Source organism: Calidris pugnax, unplaced genomic scaffold (genome assembly GCF_001431845.1).
Source record: "Calidris pugnax isolate Ruff unplaced genomic scaffold, ASM143184v1 scaffold183, whole genome shotgun sequence".
In the NCBI taxonomy this organism is placed as follows: Eukaryota; Metazoa; Chordata; class Aves; order Charadriiformes; family Scolopacidae; genus Calidris; species Calidris pugnax.
In genome coordinates this window covers 636,652-656,326 of record NW_015090930.1, presented here as the reverse complement: position 1 = coordinate 656,326, position 19,675 = coordinate 636,652, and the positions used below count along the sequence as shown (strand labels likewise).

At 39.1% G+C, this 19,675-nt stretch overlaps 1 protein-coding gene across 9 annotated transcripts in view; it reads left to right on the top strand.

Moving 5' to 3' along the window:
• ANO5 (anoctamin 5) overlaps window positions 1–19,675 on the top strand; it is a 59,880-nt gene that overhangs the window by 21,366 nt on the left and 18,839 nt on the right. For 3 of the 9 annotated variants that reach the window (XM_014951627.1, XM_014951626.1, XM_014951621.1), the window contains 9 exons: window positions 4,908–5,021; window positions 10,998–11,066; window positions 12,244–12,528; window positions 12,845–12,958; window positions 15,153–15,263; window positions 15,816–15,871; window positions 16,892–17,026; window positions 18,445–18,550; window positions 18,640–18,700. In XM_014951627.1, coding sequence (XP_014807113.1) covers window positions 4,908–5,021; window positions 10,998–11,066; window positions 12,244–12,528; window positions 12,845–12,958; window positions 15,153–15,263; window positions 15,816–15,871; window positions 16,892–17,026; window positions 18,445–18,550; window positions 18,640–18,700 — 1,051 coding nt within the window. Of the gene's footprint in view, window positions 1–3,740; window positions 3,786–4,907; window positions 5,022–10,997; window positions 11,067–12,243; window positions 12,529–12,844; window positions 12,959–15,152; window positions 15,274–15,755; window positions 15,872–15,938; window positions 15,985–16,891; window positions 17,027–18,444; window positions 18,551–18,639; window positions 18,701–19,675 lie in introns of all 9 variants that reach the window. The other 6 variants (XM_014951622.1, XM_014951619.1, XM_014951625.1 and 3 more) reach the window with 5 other exon arrangements.

Here is a 19,675-nt window from a genome sequence, read left to right as displayed (position 1 = left end):
GAGACTTTTTCTGCGCATTTCAATTTCAGTGCAAACATCTTGGTGTCTTAAACAGCTTTGAAATGCATGTTTTCAAGCTTTCAGATTTTGATGTGGTTCAGAATTAAAATACAAGTGTGATGATGGCGCAAAAAGTAGCTTGCAAGTTTTAGCTACAAGAAATACACGGAGTTTTGTGTTTCTTTGAATGGGAAAGGTTATGGTTCTGTGTGCAGCTTTGTAGCCTGCATGAAGCATAACTGGAAATGAGAATGTGTGGTGTGAAAAGTGTTGTTAATGCACTTCTCTGAAGTGGGTAAGTAAGGACTTCAATTGCATGGATTCCTCCGAGGAAGAATATTGAAGAGAACTTCATGCCAAGGTGATCTCTGGTATAACGGGAAGGGAATTTGCTGTGCATAGACCAGGAATTTGCCTTTTTGATTTTCAGGAGAGTGCCTGTATATTTTCATATGTTGTGGAAATGCATTTCCAGGAGCTTTTTGCTTTAGGAAATAAATTTTATCAAATGGTTATTTTTAGTACAGTGGCACTTTAATCAGCATGTTTCTCCTACAGCTGTAAGCATGTTTAATTATGTGAAAAGGGGAGTATGTAGATATTCTGTGTGAACTGGGGATCTGAGGGTGATAATTTTGTTTTTAAGCCATTGAATGTTTCCCACCCATGTACTTAGGGAGGTTTTTCTTGTCTTTTGATTCAGCTTTCAAACCCTTATGTTTTTGTCCATATCTATATTCTGAAAATTTTTCTGCAGTGGGTTGTTAATTCAGAAGTTAACGAATTGCTTTGTAATGTATTCTGGTTTATTACGTTGTCTGTGATAAAAACTAATTTGCCTGTATGCTTATCAAAGGTATGCAGTAAATGAAAGAAATATTTGGTCTGTAGACTGTATCTTGTAAGTAAGCAAAATGTTGCAATTTGGTTTTGTAATTTCAGGAAATTTCTTGTCTGCTAATGTAGGATTATGATAATATAACTCCGTGCTGGTGGGGATCATGTTGTTGACAGAACTCAGAATACCCATTACTCGTAGCCAGAGATTCTTCACTGTGCTATAACTCTTAATGAAGTTAATTTATGGGGTTCCTCTATCTCAGGTTAGTGTTGGTTAGTGCTTTGTTACTGAAATTGCTGCTCTAAACCTCTTCCCACTCTGAGGTACAAAAAGCAGAAGGTGAAGGTGAAGGCCACTGAGGTCTGAACCTCAGTCCCAGGTCTGTGAGGTTGGACGCTTGTGAGAACTTGAACTCTGGGGAGTAGAATTTGGGAAGGGTGTTTCTGAATGCAGGCCCCTAAGAAACTTGCAGTTTTCTGACTGAATATTAATCTGAAAAGCATTGCTGTAAGCCAAGTTCCTCCAACTTTGAAGTATGGATATGGAGAGGGCTAGGATATGTACTAGCAAGATGTATTTGGAGGAAGCTCCAGGGCCTGCAAGGAGAGAGCTGTGCTAAGTGGCCTGTAAGGACATAAATTTCCTCCTACGTGGATGACCAGAAATAGAAATCCCACTGAGTCCTGTGAAAATATACAGGATTAAATCATTCAGGTATAATCTGCAAAATATATTTGCTTCTCAGGCATCGTGATATCATTAGACCACTGAAGGCCAGCTGATTGTGCTGCCCGAGGGCAGCTATCTGGGTGCTTTGGTGGGTGAGCAGGGCCACAGAAATGTGGACCGCAATCTATTCAGCTTCAATCCAAAGTCGTTTCTCTGAAGCACTTTCTGTCAGTGTTTAGCAGTTGGTGCCACATCCAGCAGCTCGTTTTCCCATCTCCTCTTTGCGGTGACTGGCTTGCTTGTTTTGGCCCTGGAGAAACCTCTCGGAGCCACCTGTGGAAGTGAGGTGGCCAAGGTTTGCTCATCAAGTATTCAGCAGTGTGGGAGAGTTTTGCTGGGTTTGAATATAGCATGATACCACCAGCCAGCGTTTACACGCTTTACCCAAACCAGTTTGGGCAGAACTGAACGTGGGGTGTTCCAGCCTTATTTCATCTTCAGCTGTGCTTTGTTTTCCATACTGACGTCTGGGTCTTCCCTGTAACCTCTCCTATTTGCGTCAGGGTTTCCTACTGCAGAGTTTTAGTTGGTGTCTAACGTGAGGATTCCAAGTCCAGATACTTAGAGGGTTGTTCAGTGCAACACAATACAATCTCCTGATCTGGATGTCTAGACAGAAGATAACAATGATGGGATAACTAGGAATGTTAATATAATTCTGTATGAAGCCACTAGGTTTGCACTTACGTAGCCACATGAAAAGAAAGTGTAGCTCTTCATGATAGACCATGACAGCGTTCAGTTAGCAGATTTATCTGCAGGCTGTGAAATCACCCACTTCTTAACAGAGACAATTCCACTACTGAAAATGGAAAGTTACTGCAGGAAAATAGGAAGGTAGTATTTGTTTTTAAACATGTAGTTTTTAGTAAACCTGCTTTGTAACTAATGGATTTATATAACTTTTGGAAGCACTGGTAGATGCTAAACACCTGTGGTAACACCATTTTATGGAATCATATAGTGACTTGGATTGGAAAGCACCTCTGCAGGTCTCCTTGGCCAACCTTCTGCTCAAGACGAGAGATTCAGACTTGGATCAGGTTGCTCAGTCAGGGCCTTGCTTGGTCAAGCTGACTGGTCTCTGAGGATGGAGATTATGCAGTCTGTCTGGGCAACCTGTTGTACCTGTTCCTGCTCACCCACACCCTCCCATCCAGTAGGAATTTCCCTTGTTGCAACTTGTGGGTGTTGCCTCTCGAGTTTTCACCATACGCCTCGGGGCTCCATCTCTTTTGTAATTCCTCAGTGGGAATCCAGTTATTCAAAAGCTTCTGTTTGCTATCTGTGCTGCCTTGGAAATTTCTAATTTGGTTACTTGTATTCCAGAAGGTACAGGTCATAGAATATCTGCTCTGATGAGGTGTGACTTTGTTTAATAACTGCAGGTTGTCTAAGATCAATTAATTTGAATACAGTTCTGGAAAGAGCTGTTAAGAAATAAGATGTACTAATCTGTAATGTTTTATGATTCACTGATGCAACCAATGCAAATTAGTAACATTTTATATATTTTAAACCTGTAAGTGCACATTTCTGCACAGAACTGCATGAATATGCAAGGCTGGTCTTGTTCTTCTTGTGAAATCTGAATGCAGCAAAACGGAAAGGAATAATTTATGGGTTTAATAAGTAGGCCTGTCACTATCCATGATGAATAATCCTATGTACAGAGGCAGAAAGAAGTGATGAGTATTCCCCTACCCAAAGCAGATCCAAGGATGACTACTGCACCTTCTGAAATTGCTAGTCAGACCCTTAATGACTGAGCAGGATTCTGCTATAGCTTAGAAAATGAGCAAACTTTGATGGCACTAAAGATAAAGTATTACTTCAATTGTATGGAATAATCTAATTATAACTCTGCTACCCAAAGAATTTGGGAGACGCCTTTGGCAGGAACTATGTTCTGAAGTAAATATTACTTAAAAGTACCTGAGCTTATTATCAAAATGGTTGGCAGCACAGCTTTGCCTTTGATAAAAAAGACTTTATAGTCATAATGTTTGTGGCTGCTTGTGTTTTTCTAATAGTTGGTGGCTTTTCCTGGCTTTCTTAAAGAGACAGATTTCTCACTGTCTCTAGTTCGGGGGGTATGTGCTTGAAGGAGTTGGTTTGGGTCTTGGAGAGAACAGTGGGCTTGCTAACTAATTGTTGTTGGTTATTCCAGCAGAGAGGAAGGAGATATAATCTGTTCCTGAAGCAACGTCTCAGGGTAAAACAGTGATGAATGATATTGCAAGTGGCTTGGATGGCTGCAGTAATAACATGCTTCACTGTGTGATGCCTGTTGGTGACTGGGAGCAAGGTTCACGGTTACAAAGTTCTTTGAGAATATTTTTCACGTGCATCCTTGCATGGCTTAAGAGAGAGAAGAGGGAGGCATATCCCTCTGAGTTACTCTTTTTTGTTCCTTCACTAACAAAATGAAAACCTAATCCAGTCCTACAAAAAACCAATTTTGCTGATGGGTGTGGTTAAAAAAAAACACCAACAACCTCCCTTAGCATAGAGTTAAATTTAGAGCAGAGTATTGGCATCTACAGACAGTACTTCGCTGTATGAACCTCTTGTCTTGTAAACAATATTGGGAGAGCTACATATTGATATGATAATAAATAATATTACCTAATATTATATTAACGTTCCTAGAAGAATAAAGTAATAGATGTTTTTATTATGACATTCTAACATGCTGATAAATGAAAATATGACCTTTAATAGATCAATTTGGATACTAATTACCCTATTCCTTTGGTACATTTTATTAGATTTTTTTTTTTCCCCCCAAGAAAGTAAATACTAAATTTTGAAATGTAACCCCTGTATCATTTGTGTGCATTTTCATATGTAGTCATTGCTGGGACGTATTTCTTTGTGGTGGTTGGTTTAGTGAGTTATGTTATGGAGAAGAAAATGCATGGAACTTACTTTTTGCTGCCTGCTTCAAATCAATGAACTGTGCCCTAGCTGGCTGCTGTGCTGCGTGGCATTTTCCTGCAGAAAAAAAATCATGATGTCAAATAACACATCATGATACTTTATGACACACTGTAAAGACTGTGAAAGAATAAATGGTAGCATTGTTCACAGGTATTGCTACACTAACATATATTTATTCTTCACATACCAATTATTTACATGTAGTGTTCATGTATATAAGCAGTTGATTTGGAAATTATTTTAACTGGATATATAGCCCTTGTTAAAACTTGCACAAGTGTATGTTCAACTATGAAGAAACTCAAGAAATGGGGCAATTTGGGGAACTTCTGTTATATTGTAGAGCAACAACAATACTTGGGTTTTTTTAATCATATGCCTGTATCTTCCACAGATTGATAAAAGACATCAAAGCAAAGATTCTATTTTCTTCAGGGACGGTGTCAGGAGAATAGATTTTGTTCTCTCCTATGTGGATGATCTTAATAAGGAATGGGAAAAAAAGTTGGTAAGTTTATCTTTTTGAGGTCCTCTTAATTCTTACCTATCATAACCTGAATATCAATTACTAAGCCTTTCAAATCACTACACTCAGTTGGAACGGGACTTAGCTAAACATTTTGCAGCTGTGTAAAAAGCCATTCCAGGTACTAAAATTTCTGTGTAATTTACTGTTGTGCATTAGGACCCAATTTTATTAGATTTTTGGGGCTTTATTTACTGAGTTTATCCTCTCCTTTACTTAGACTCCTCAATATATTATACAATCAATGCAAAGTAATCTAAATGATTTTGCTTTCTTCATTAAACAGTCTTGTAGTTAGCTGTGGCTTTGGTGAAATTATGTTTGCAAATACTGTTAAATGAAGGAGGTTTCTTCTAAATAAGCAAAAACCATTATCCAAATGAGATGTAATAATAACTATTTTTTCCCCTGTCCTTTGACTCGGAGCAGAATTAGATTTTCAGGTCCAAGAATCCATGCAATTTTCCTCTTAAGACTTTTAAGACCTCTTTTTTTGTATACTCTGAGTAAAACAAACATTGTCTCCTCTTTGAGCTTTTCCCTGTCCTTGGCTTGCTCTCTACACGTGTGTATTCATTCTTCTAGAAGAATACTTAAAGTGACTTTGATAAGAGACCTCCTATGTAACAGAGCCCAAAGCACAGGCTTTCTCTATAATGCCGGTCAGTGATCATCCCTGCGCTCCCCAGTGAGACCCAGTTGCTTAAATGGTAACAGTAGGTCAGGCAGAATCGGTAAAAGACATGTATTTGGGCCTTGCTCACACTGATACTCGAGTTCTAACTTGGCTAATATGTAAATTCAAGCTATTTAAATAATCCTGTACTAATCCTAGATGCAGTCAAGACAATAAACTTTATTTAAAGCATAATATTTTTAAAAAGTAATAACTGCAGGAATTTTAATTATTTTGTTTCCTCTTTATTCGCTGCCTTCTTCCTGAGCCAGCAGACGTTACATTTACAAACTAGTCTCTGCAATATATATCTCCAAAGTTTGTTCTTAAAAAAAAAAAAAAAGACCAAAAGACTTGTTTCTAATGTAATCACATTATTTTGAAAGACAAGACTTTCTGAAGAAAACTGATTATACTGAGGCTCATGGCAAAATAACATTGAAAACTAAGTATCTGTGACGTAAAGTACGTTTCTTATCTATATCTTGTCCTATTAAAATGTTTCATAATTAAAAATTATCATGTCCTTTGAACAAAAACTACAAGATTAGGCTGTTCAGAAAAATGCTTACTGCTTAAAACTGCTTTATGAAGGAAACACTGTTTTCATTAAGGACTTATGTTGCCTATATGCAAATATCATCCAGTGCAGAACGCAGCCCCTGCATCATCATCTTGTTACCTTAAAAAAAAGCCAGAATCCCTGTCATATCACTGCTGCTTTTCCCAACTGAAGCATCTCCCAATCTGCTTCCCCGGGCTAGCCACGTTCAGGAGGTTTGCTTGGGAGACCAGGGCTAGGTTATAGCTACGGTACCATAGGTTTATATAAAGGCATTCCTTTTCACACCCACACTGATTGTGTGCCAGGCAGCAATCCTAACTGCATTCCTCCTTCTGCCATAAAGCCAAACGCATTTAAAAAAAGAAGGAAGAGGAGACGAATTGGTGTAGAGAGAAGAAAAAGATATCCATGCAAAATATGTGAAAGCAACTCTTAAAATAAACTTTTCCATTAGTCATATCTAAATAACATAAGGAAGAAAGGGAGGCTATTTATGTAATGTTTCAAGTGGGAAGGAAAACAAGCCAGATGCTTACTATTGTAGGTAAAAATGCACGTAGTTAGGAAGAAACATCTCTCTCTTGCAAGAGAGTAGAACATCTACATCAAGTTTGGTGAGATTTAATTCTGTATATGTCTGTTACTCGCACAAGAGTTTATGGCCCCACGGAAGAAGGCGTTTGGTCTGTGTCCCTTTAGATTAGCTCTGTGGTCGCAGGACAGACGGGCATAAAGATAATCGATGTTATGACGCATCAGTTTTCACACAGTTCCTGAGGAATCTGCTAAGAAAATTAAACTTGCCCAATATGTGTGTCATTTATACAATGATTATGCCTGAAAATCAATGCAGACTTCTTAGCGTAGCAGTACTATGCTGTTGGCTTTATGGAAATAGTGATGCACTGCAGCCTTTGGAATTTGTCTGACATACTGTACTTGCTGTTGTACAGTCATGGCTGGAAAGAAATGTGAATTTCTTTTACTGTGGTGTGATGAGACAGCAAAATGCAACAGCTAAGAATAGAAATGTTCACAGAAACAAGAATAACAGTTGTGACAAAGGGGTTTATTTCCTTGTCTCAAGGAAACAGCTTTATTCTGCATGTATAGGAAAGGGAAGAATAACTTGTGTGCTTCAACACAGCCCTGATACAGATGTAAGAGGCGGTCTGCTCATCTTCTCCCTTCGCTTCATGCAGAACAAATGCATTAATTTCTTTGATGTTCATCAGAAACTTTGCAGCTTAAACTCTGTTTTGAACTTGCCTTCTATAAGCTACATGAATAAATCCTAACCACAAAGTCTCTGTAAACAGAAATTAGGATTACATTTTTGTGTGATGATACTTTATATTTTTCTTCAAAGCCTCTAGCAGATAGGTGGAAATATTTTACTCATATATGAAACGCATGTGACCATGGAAAAATAAATATGTGTTAAAAATGTGTAACAAATTATTAATATACTAACAGGACATGATCTTTAATGCCTCTAAGTGTATTTCTTCACAAGATAGTCCAGAGCACAAACAAGTCTTATGAGGAGTGGCTGAGGGAACTGGGGTTGTCTAGCCTGGAGAAAAGGAGACTGACCTTATCACTCTCTACAACTACCTTAAAGGAGGGTGTAGTGAGGTGGGGTCGGTCTCTTCTCCCAAGTAACAAGCAATAGAACAAGAGGAAATGGCCTCAAGTTGTGCCAGGGGAGGTTTAGGATGGATATTAGGAAATATCCTTAGGATGGATATTAGGAAAATTTTCTTCACAGAAAGGGTTATCAAACATTGGAACGGGCTGTCCAGGGAAGAGGTTGAGTCACCATCACAAGGGGTATTTAAAAGTAGTAGGGGTAGATGTGGTGCTTAGGGACATGGTTTAGTAGTGGTTTTGGCAGCAATAGGTTAGTGGTTGGACCTCATGATCTTCAAGGTCCCTTCTAACCTAGACGATTCTATGATCAGGATGCTGGTATCTCTTTGCAAAGTAATGTGTTCCTATGTTTACTGGAAGTCCCCTTGTCCCCAATGGGGCGTGGAGACGCAGGAAGAAACTCTTATCTAGTCCCTTTCTTCATCTCGGACAGAAACTTCTGCTTTCTCCCAGCCACCAGAAAGTCCAAAGTTAGGGGCAGCAAAATATGAGATGCTTGTTGCTCCTGCTGCACTGTTAGGCTGCTGACTGGGAGAAGCCGTGTCCCCAGCTCTGCAGGAGCAGCTGAAAACTGGGCTGGAGCCAAACTGGGTGCCTGTTCAACAGCCTGGCTGGTACTTGCAGAAGGAAGATGTTTGGCACCTCCTGTGCATCAGAGGGCACGCAGAGCACCCCCTGTTACTAGCAGTGAGAGCACTGTTATCAAGAAGCAGGTTTCTAACAGTTGTCCATCGTCCATAGGTAGCCGATTGTGCAGTGTTGCATCTGCACTGGGCACGTTAGTGCTGCTGGACTTTGGATCTTGCTTTGTTAATCTTATCGGGGTGGTTCATTACAGCCCAGCATGTGTTGATGGCAGGTTACTGTGTACAGGCATGCGGGATGTCCCCAGCGGTGTTTGGAGACTGGCCTCTCTCCTACGTAGGCCACACTGGTCTCAGAAAATGGGTTTTCAGGCTCTTAGAGATGCTTTGGAGAGGCTTAAGAACTGTATTAAACAAAATGTGAGGAAGGGCCTTAGCCCGCTATTACTGGTCTTCACTAATGTGATTAATGATGATGTTTCCCTCTTCCCTCTGTGACTGCTGAGTGGCATCTATAGCAGAGTCTCAAATGTACACACCAGGCCTAGCTTTTTAGGGCTGGCACAGTAAGTTTAAAATTGTTACAAGTTTGTATTAAAAGAAACCGGCACTGGTCCAAGGGTACATTTTGTCTTTTTTAAGCCTTCGACAGCAACATGAAGAAATGCAGAATTTGGCAAGAAAAGTGGGAGTGTTGGGGTTTTTTGCAGCAGATTTATTCCCTTTTAAAGATGGTTGTTTGAAGAGACTGGAAAATCTGGTACACTCACTTGGGATTCAGAGAAAGGGGCTTATGGGAAGAGAGCAAGGTGGTAAAAAGAGCATAATTTCTATTAGAGCACTGCGATTTATCACACAAAGTATAGAGTAAGGAAGGGTCAGTAAGATGGGGCCAGACCCTTGGGCTCTGCCTGTCGTTAAGCTGCACAGCTGGAGGAGGAGCTGGCTGGTGTCTCTGGGGGCAGAGAACCCTCCGAGCTGTTTCGCTTGGCTCTCCCCCAGTGATTGCTGGGGAAAGAGCACAGGCCAGCATGCTTGCTTTGGAGAAAAATTAATCCAGAATAGCACACAGCTTTGGTCAGGCCTAAATGTCAGTTTCTATATACCGCTTTTGAATGTAATCATAAATCACCTTTTAGTTGTATTGTTCTCTATTAGATCAGCAACCAAGAGTTCTCAGGTGTGTTTATACAGGTGCATGTAGGCAAATTTGGGACAGATAAATAAAAAAATAATGTATTGAATTGCATTTGTCCCCAGCATGTACTACAATTCAGGAATTATTATATTTGCAAGATTATCTAGGGCAGTGTCTAATTTGATATCAGACGCGAGAGGTAAAAGTGCAAGGCCAAGGAAAATATATCAACATATTTTAACGTAGATTTGAGGGCCGTTACAGCTATTCTTCAGGCTGTAGGCATTTATCTGAGTGGTTTATGCAAATAGGGCAGCCTGCTTCTCACAGACACACAGGGAAAAAAAATTGGCTGAAAATGGTGGCATCTTGTTTTTTTTAAGGGGGTTTGAAAAACATCATTTAAGACTTTTCAGTAGAGAACACCTCACACAGCATTGCAGATTTTAGCTAGAAAGAAAACTGGTAGTCTAGCTAGTGCTTTCTGAAGAGGCCAGGGCTCAATATTTAGCTTAGCTTGTGGTTATCCTGGCAGCTCTTCAGCAAATTTTATATAATTAAAGGGAAATAAATACAGTCTCCCAATAGGAGCAAAAAACAAAGAAAGAGGGGAAGAAAATGTTCTTGCCTTAAGACACCACCTCTGAATTACCTGGCAAAATACAGAGTTCAAGAAGGGTCACAGGCTCCCAGAAGTCATGCAGCCATCGTGCTCTGCCACAGGCTGGACTCTTTATCTCTGCCTGGAGCCCACACCAACTTTATGCAAGCTAAGCACGTGTAACAGGTCATCACATGGAAGCTTATCTAGTTTTACAGTTCTGTTGTTTGTGAAGCACACTATTGGACTCGTCTGTAATCAGTACTTGAACATCAGTATCAGGCATGACTGTTACACTGATAAATAGATGTAACTGTAAGCGATCAGTCTTCCAGAATTTTTCTTCTCATCTGGTTTTAACGTTCTCTTAGAAATTTAGCTGAACTAGAACCACAACACCCAACACCCTCACGAAGAGTCAGAAATGCTCAAGACACATGACTTCATTTCCTTCTCTGGTTAACAAGATGGGACAGTTTATGAGCCCTGTTCCTGACTAACAATTAGGTTTCCTGTTGCTAATTAAGGCAATTCCCGATGGGCTGCCAGCACTAGGGAGAAGTGTCTGGTCTGCATCAGCTGGGGTTTGTCTGTTGGTCTGCTTTCTTCTGCAAAGGTCACATAGCAGCGAGGGGTTGTCATCGGGGCAGTCGGGAGGAGCGAAACTCAGTGAGGTCATCAGTGAGTGACCAGTTAGTTACTAACTTCATCACTTAATCAAGTGTGTTTCTTTCTCTTCAGGAAAGAAGAAAAGAATTTGAGAGCAATCTGCAAAAGGCTGGTTTGGAACTAGAAATAGAAGATAAGAAGGTAAAAAAAAAAAAAGAGAGAGAGAAAAAGTAGGACCAAAGCAATAGATCTGCAAATTGTTAATTAGCGTCCACCACTTTGTTTCTTTGGGCAAAATTATAAATTATTCTAGCAGATTTCAGTGGATTGTAACTAATTTAGGTCACGCCAGCTAATGTGTTTAGTTGAGTTATTTCTCCAGGTACATTCATAAGAATTGAGGATGCAAAGTAATTCAGGAGGAAGCGATGGCTTTTGATCTCACAACAGAAAGGAAGCAGTTGTAAAAAAGCTGTGCCTTCATTTAGACCCATGTAAATGGGCAGTATGCTCACAGTTAGACTTAATCCCACCTAACAAATAGTGACATGTTTGCAAGTCAGTGAATGGATCAGCATGTGCCCACTGGATGTTGTAATTGCAAGAAGGAAGGACTCTGGTGTAATGACTTAAGGATGTGTGATTAATGTAACTGTTTTGTTCAATAACTCGAGAACATGGGATGCTGACGCCGGTCAGCATGCTCTTTTGTTTTTTTCTAAGTGAGGCAATATAACTCTTGATGAAGTTTAGACTCTGTAGCATCCATAGATGGGGATTCATTGAGCAACATGTTGAAAAGACCTCCTGGTTGCCATTTTCTCCAGCGTACGCAGAGGAACGCTAGAAGAACACACACTGTGGGGTGAGGAGGCCTCTGCTAAGATCAGTCCTTATCGTAGCTGTAAGGCTGTAACTGGTCTCAGCTCTGGTTGGTGACTCCTTTTTGCAAGGAGTCCCGTGTGCTCTACTCCACTGTATGAAAGAGAACAACTTTGCAGTCCAGCCGGGTGGCCTGCAGCACACCTGGGCTGCCGAGTGGCCAGGCTGGCACAGCAAACCCTTGCATTTCCAACACACTCGGGCTGTAATGAGAGTTTTCAGGCTTCAATATACGAGATTAACGTACTTTGAAAAGCCTTTGTGAGCTTTTATTAGTGCAGAGGTTATCTGTATGAACAATTAACCACTCGGTAAGACTTTCAGGTAATAAATAAATGAATAAATAAATAAACCCCAAGTCCCCTCTCCATTTTTTTTTCCTTTTAAGCTTTCAAAAATATATAGAAGGCAATAAATTTTGTCTAACAACTATTCTCCTAAATCTTACATCGGACATCAGACTAAACTGTGCTTTATTGTAACTTTCCTGGGGCAGGAATCTGAAGATGGCAAGATTTATTTTGTGAAGATCCATGCCCCGTGGGAGGTTCTGATCACGTATGCGGAAGTGCTGAACATTAAAGTTCCCATCAAGGAAAACGACATTCCCTGCACGGTGGAGAACCCCCTGGACTGTATGCTTGCACCACTCAGGCTTCCTGAGAAGGTGATGCACCCTGAACCGGATTATTTCACGGCCCCGTTCAGCAAGGAGAAGCAGGAGCTGTACCTCATTAATGACCAGAGCACTTTCTTCTCACCATCCATGCGAAACAGAATAGTACGTATGGGAATTTGTCTACTTACATTTACATGTAGATTTACACGGTCCTGTAGGAATATTTGTGCAAGAGGGAGTATATAAACTGTGCCATCTTTCTTACAAGGCTGGAATAGCACTTGTTGAGATGGATCTTCTAGGTGTCTACATGACAAGTGTGCCCTCAACGATCTCACACAGGGCAGAGCCTCCTGAATAAACTCTTTTGCTTTTGTGTATTATTCCTGCAGATTATACACAGTGCACAACCATTAAAGGTTTCTGTTAAATGGCCTTAAAGCGGGAAAGGTCTGAAATCCTTGTGTTTGAATCTCAGGTTAATTATATTCTTACACGTTGCCCGTATGGAACAGAAGAAGGAAAGAAGAAATTTGGCATTAAGAGACTGCTAAATAATGGCACCTATTCAGCTGCATATCCTCTTCACGATGTAAGTATTTTAGCTTTCTGCTCCCTTGAGCATTTCCCAGTGTTTTTACTCTTTTACCCAGTGTGACACTGCTGTTTCCAGCAGAAATGAAAACACACTCAAACCCTTCCATTTGTCCCAGTAATTGATTCTGATTTATAATACACAAGACACATATATCTGCCAGCCCTACTATTTGCCTTTTATGTGCTGAAATGTTTCTTCCTGTGCATGCACAGGGGAGATGTTAGGATTTGTGTCAGTCAGGCTCTATACTGTTGGGACTACAAAAAGTACAGATAATGAAAAGCAGTTGTAGAAGAATCTCTTCTATACAAATACAACCAACCTTAAATACTAAGAAATCATATGAAAAATTCCAAAGCCACGAGACAGATTCAGAAATCATTGTCTAAAAAATAACTACCAAACCTTTTAAAATATTTTAAAAAAGCAAACTGTATGTTGTTTGAACTTCTTGGTGTCTATTTAGAAACCAGTTTTCATGCTTTTCTTTGTGATTGAGAAACATTCAGGAAAAGGAAAACTAAGATCACAAGCTGAGTATTTGACAGAACCAAATATTTCTAAAAGCAGAGTTCTACAACACAAAATAAAATTACAAGAGCTGTCAGAAACTGCAGTTATTTTGTGCAGGAAACAGATTTTCAGGAAATCATTGTCTAAAAAATAACTACCAAACCTTTTAAAATATTTTAAAAAAGCAAACTGTATGTTGTTTGAACTTCTTGGTGTCTATTTAGAAACCAGTTTTCATGCTTTTCTTTGTGATTGAGAAACATTCAGGAAAAGGAAAACTAAGATCACAAACTGAGTATTTGACAGAACCAAATATTTCTAAAAGCAGAGTTCTACAACACAAAATAAAATTACAAGAGCTGTCAGAAACTGCAGTTATTTTGTGCAGGAAACAGATTTTCAGGAAACAGATGAATTTCCAAAATTTTCTTACTATTTGACAGGTAGATACATGATGGTGATGAATGCCAGTGAAGTTAATTAGTGTCAGAATTTCTTTGTGCACGTCCTCGCGTGGCAGCTTGAGGAAAGCACAGCACAGAGTACATCATGGTGTTATGGCTGGAGGCAGGAAACTAATTTATATCCCCTAGTTTATGTCTCTTGGCGAACAGATGAATTTCCAAAATTTTCTTACTATTTGACAGGTAGATACATGATGGTGATGAATGCCAGTGAAGTTAATTAGTGTCAGAATTTCTTTGTGCACGTCCTCGCGTGGCAGCTTGAGGAAAGCACAGCACAGAGTACATCATGGTGTTATGCCTGGAGGCAGGAAACAACTTTAATTTATATCCCCTAGTTTACGTCTCTCGGCAAAATGCTTTTGGCTTTGCAATTTACAATGAGAATGTGATTCAGAAGTAGAGAGAACAGGATTTGAATCTGCATTATGTGTGATTCAGAAGTAGAGAGAACAGGATTTGCATTTGCATTATGTTGAGCAGCCTGGTCTAGTGGGAAGTGTCCCTGCCCAGGGCAGGGGGGTTGGAACAAGATGATCTTCAAGGTCCCTTCCAACCCAAACCATCCTATGATTCTATGATTATTTTCAATGAAGCAGGAGTAAAATGATAGTTTTCTACTTTAGAAAAGCTTGAAATTCTACAGTTGCATATGCTACACCAGTGTAAAGGAACAAACCATTCACTGCAGTAATCAACCAGTGGAAACGCATATGTTAAACCAGCGTAACGCCAGCAAACCAACACCAATAAACAACAAGTGTTGGTGTAATCAACCCAAACCATCCTATGATTCTATGATTATTTTCAATGAAGCAGGAGTAAAATGATAGTTTTCTACTTTAGAAAAGCTTGAAATTCTACAGTTGCATATGCTACACCGGTGTAAAGGAACAAACCATTCACTGCAGTAATCAACCAGTGGAAACGCATACGTTAAACCAGCGTAACGCCAACAAACCAACACCAATACACAACAAATGTTGGTGTAACGTAACATGATGTGGTTACAGTACGGGTTGACTTAATGTCTAAAATTGATAAATATTTTCTGAAAACATGTATTGTATTATTTTAAGACATATTTTAAAAAGGGTCTACTTAAAGTGGTGAAGTAGAGTGCTAAGTTTGAATTTAAGTTTAGTTTAATTAGCATAATGTTAAGAGGGATGCATCATCATCATCATTAATGTTCGTTTCTTTCAATGTAGTCTTTGAGTCTGTCGATGAGGTGTTTTGCCTTTACTCTGATTTGCTCACAGTGTCAGTACTGGAAAAAGGCAAATGACCCAAACTGTGACAACGAGAGGTACACGCTGTACATGGAGTGGGCCCCATCCTATGATTCTATGATTATTTTCAATGAAGCAGGAGTAAAATGATAGTTTTCTACTTTAGAAAAGCTTGAAATTCTACAGTTGCATATGCTACACCGGTGTAAAGGAACAAACCATTCACTGCAGTAATCAACCAGTGGAAACGCATACGTTAAACCAGCGTAACGCCAACAAACCAACACCAATACACAACAAATGTTGGTGTAACGTAACATGATGTGGTTACAGTACGGGTTGACTTAATGTCTAAAATTGATAAATATTTTCTGAAAACATGTATTGTATTATTTTAAGACATATTTTAAAAAGGGTCTACTTAAAGTGGTGAAGTAGAGTGCTAAGTTTGAATTTAAGTTTAGTTTAATTAGCATAATGTTAAGAGGGATGCATCATCATCATCATTAATGTTCGTTTCTTTCAATGTAGTCTTTGAGTCTGTCGATGAGGTGTTTTGCCTTTACTCTGATTTGCTCACAGTGTCAGTACTGGAAAAAGGCAAATGACCCAAACTGTGACAACGAGAGATACACGCTGTACATGGAGTGGGCCCGTTTCTTGCGCTTCTACAAAGAACAGCCCTTAGACCTCATCAGGTAACATTCCCCCTGTGTTTTATTACATTTACTTGGTTTTCACTGTAATAGAAGCATGTATTCATTTCCCGTTTCTTGCGCTTCTACAAAGAACAGCCTTTAGACCTCATCAGGTAACATTCCCCCTTGTGTTTTATTACATTTACTTGGCTTTCACTGTAATACAAGCGTGTATTCATTGGTAGCTTGATCCTGCTGGGAAATTTTTACTACTTTTAAGCTCCGACAAGAATTGGATACTTAATTGGGCACTAAGGTCCTTGGAGAACATGACGCAAGTTTTTATGAGCAACTGGAAAATTGCCAGTTTTTCAATCCGCTTTCAATCCGCTTTCAATCCGGCCAGTTCTGGGGTCAGGTATATTACAGATTATTCAGCTGTAGAGGAACACATGGGAAGAATACCTTCCACATTATAATCAATATCTGCCACAATTTTTAAAGATTGGTTTGAAATTTTTAAATTTCAAAACAGACCAGAAAAAAAACAACACTGATAAAATCATCGCTAAACCCAAATTTAAACCGACCTTACCCAAGATCTCTTTGATTCAACTCATATGGTAAAACAAAAATGTTACTTCATTCACACATTACAGTCGCCCCATTCGTAACACAACCAGATGTATTTCTGTGAATTACCCAGTCACTCTAACCGTATGGTCGGAACTGTTGTGCTTAGTTTAAATTATAGAGCTCCTTGGAAAATAAAAAAAATAAATCTTCATGTACATTATCCCATGGGAAGGGGAAAGAGTGATTTTTAAAGCTGGAGCTTCTGCTAGGAGGAGAAAAAGGGTCAAAAGAGGCCATATATTTTGCTCATGCAGCTTGCATAACTTCTCACAGCGAGCTTCAAATCTCATTTTTCCAGTGTGTATCAATGCATTTACTCTTCTGCTAAATGAGAATTTTACCAAGTGTTTCATTTGGACTCTTCCTGTTTTCTCTATTGCCGTTTTAAACTTTGCTTTGTACTCCTATTAATTGTATTATTTTTTTATATTTTTTTGTATCCAGGAAGTACTATGGTGAAAAGATTGGAATCTATTTTGCCTGGCTAGGTTTTTACACCGAGATGTTATTCCTTGCAGCAGTTGTTGGCTTAATCTGTTTTCTTTATGGCTTGTTTACAATGGATGAAAATATGAGCAGGTGAGTGTAATGTTGAAAATTTCCTGGGCTTATTATGATGAAATTATCATATCATATCATATAACTTAATAATATAGGCTTATTATGATGAAATTATCATATCATATAACTTAATAATATGAAAAGCTAAGTAATATGAAAATTTTGTTCTTGCAGAAAACAATCTTCTAAAGCTTGTCAGAGCAGACAAATTTGTTCTTCACTTTTCTTTGACTGAAATGGTGGTGGACAGCTAACGCAGAACTTGTGACTGTTAATTAGTAAGACTCAATTTGTAGGTGAAAAACAGTATATTTATGGCCATTTGGCAATAGCTTTTTATATTGGCATACCTGCCAATATAAAGTCCTGCCTTAAAGTCCTAAGAGTACCACTGACATCTCTCAAAATTGTTTGCTTCAAGCGTTTATTGTTGCCTTAAGCTTTTCTATTTTAATCTGTCTTGCAGAGTAGTCTGTTGACCTTTTTGTGTAGGTCATCATTTGTACTAACTACCAACAGCTGAGGTTCTCCCATCAGAGGAACCCAGTATCTCAGAAGCCAGAGTTTGCTTCTTTTTAAATAAGAGTTGTATTTTTTTCTTCAAGGATCCCAAGATTTATTGTGTTCAGGGATTTTGGGGTGTTGGGGTGGGGAGAGGAAAAGAGGGTTGACATTCCATTGCTCACTGCTTTTTGTAAGAAATCTTCCAGAAAAATTTGAGTTTTAACCATAAAACATGAATGACAGGTTAAAATTCTCAACCGTTCTATTGAATTATGTCATTTTAAGATTTCCATTTTAGCTAGGTTCAGAATTCACCTGGGAATACTGCTATACATGTTCAGATTTCTCTGGATGCTGAAGGACTATCATAAGATTGTAAACTTCGCTCACCATAGTAGTTAAATTGAAGTAGCAAATTTTAGTGTAGATAGCAAAGCTGAATTAATACCTCTGCTTTTTAGAAAAGGCATTTTGAATTCATTACTAACTTGATGCAAAATAGCAGGGTTTGTATCTCGTAGCAAATTTTAGTGTAGATAGCAAAGCTGAATTAATACCTCTGCTTTTTAGAAAAGGCCTTTTGAACTCATTACTAACCTGATGCAAAATAGCAGGGTTTGTATCTGCCCTGAAAGCAGTGCATGTGAGTACAGCTCCTCACAGGCTTGTGATTCATTACTGGCAGAATCGGAAAGCTCGTACCGACTGAATTCTAGTTTTTCTCCTCGTAACAGCTGCTACATTTCTTGGCTTGCCCTGACCACCTACAGGTCAACACCAGTGAATGTGACAAGATTTGGCATCTTCTCTGTGAAGCTGCAGATGTTGAGCTTTGAACAAATGAAGCTCTTAATTATTTTTTAAAAATAGATTTCATATAGCAGCTCTTAAGGTGCTATGAAGGCAGATACTGTACAGTATTTTCTCCTCAGCAAAGAAATCTGTGACCCGGCCATTGGAGGAGAGATCATCATGTGCCCTCTTTGTGACCGGGAGTGCGAGTACTGGAGGCTGAACACCACCTGTGAGTCCTCACAGGTCTGTATCTGGTTCTCCAGCCACTCCTCATTTTTGTTCCTACTGAAAACCGTTTTAGTACTGACCTGTTCACATCTGTTCTCTTGCAGTATTCCCATTTGTTTGACAACGTGGCAACTCTCTTTTTTGCCATTTTCATGGGCATATGGGGTGAGTACGTTTGATAAGTTTTATGTCAAGCAATTAGGAGATCTTAACCAAGCTGCTGAGGGACACTGGAGGTGGGAAGGAGAGTGATGGCTTTGCTTTAATATTCTCCCTCAGATGCAAAAGTGATGAAAGAATTAAAATAACTAAAGCTACAGAGGGATTTGACTTAACCAAAATTGAAAAAAAAATCTAGTGGGTGTCTAGAATGTCATAAGCATTGCATTCTCTGTCTGCTGACATTTGTTCCTTTCCTTAGTAACCTAGGACAGAGTGGTCCTTGTCAGAGTCCTCTCTCTAATGGGTGCTCCCAGTTATCAGTGTCCTCATGAGAGAGTAGAGAGCTTTTGTGGCCTTTCCCTGGATGGTGGTTCAGCATTACCACTTTATTAGCAGCACTTTTAGGGTGGGATTTAGTTGGCTTCTGTTCCAGTGAAGTTCATACATTATAGTAGGTTTTGATGGAAATAGGTGGATTTCCTGACTCTGTAAACATGGTTTCACACCAAGTGGTACTTCTTTGGGTTTTAACATTGTGTTGTCTTGAATACACATTCTTTTCTTAAGCTCTGTGAGAGTTTATAGATTCAGCATAGTGCAGTTCTTGTTTCTTATTTCCTTAATGTCTTGTCTCCTGTTTCATACTGTTCGTATGAAATACCATAACTAAACCTTCAATTTAAATATAGGTATTTCATCACCACACAAAGATCTCTCTGTGCTCATAGAAAATCTGTGCATTTATTATCGAAGGATCGAGCCACTAACTTCTGTAGAGAATTCTCAAGAACAATTCAAATAAGATGATGTTGTGTGGCTGTTTTCCTTAACTTTTCTTGGTTTAATCACTAGCATTTGAATGATGTGGGTTAGTCATTCAGGAAGTACCGGGAAAAGATTTCAGAACTGCAGAAGATAAGCTTTCCTGTGTTTGTGCAAACTGTAAAACCTCTACAGTTCAAATAAGAACAATCAGAT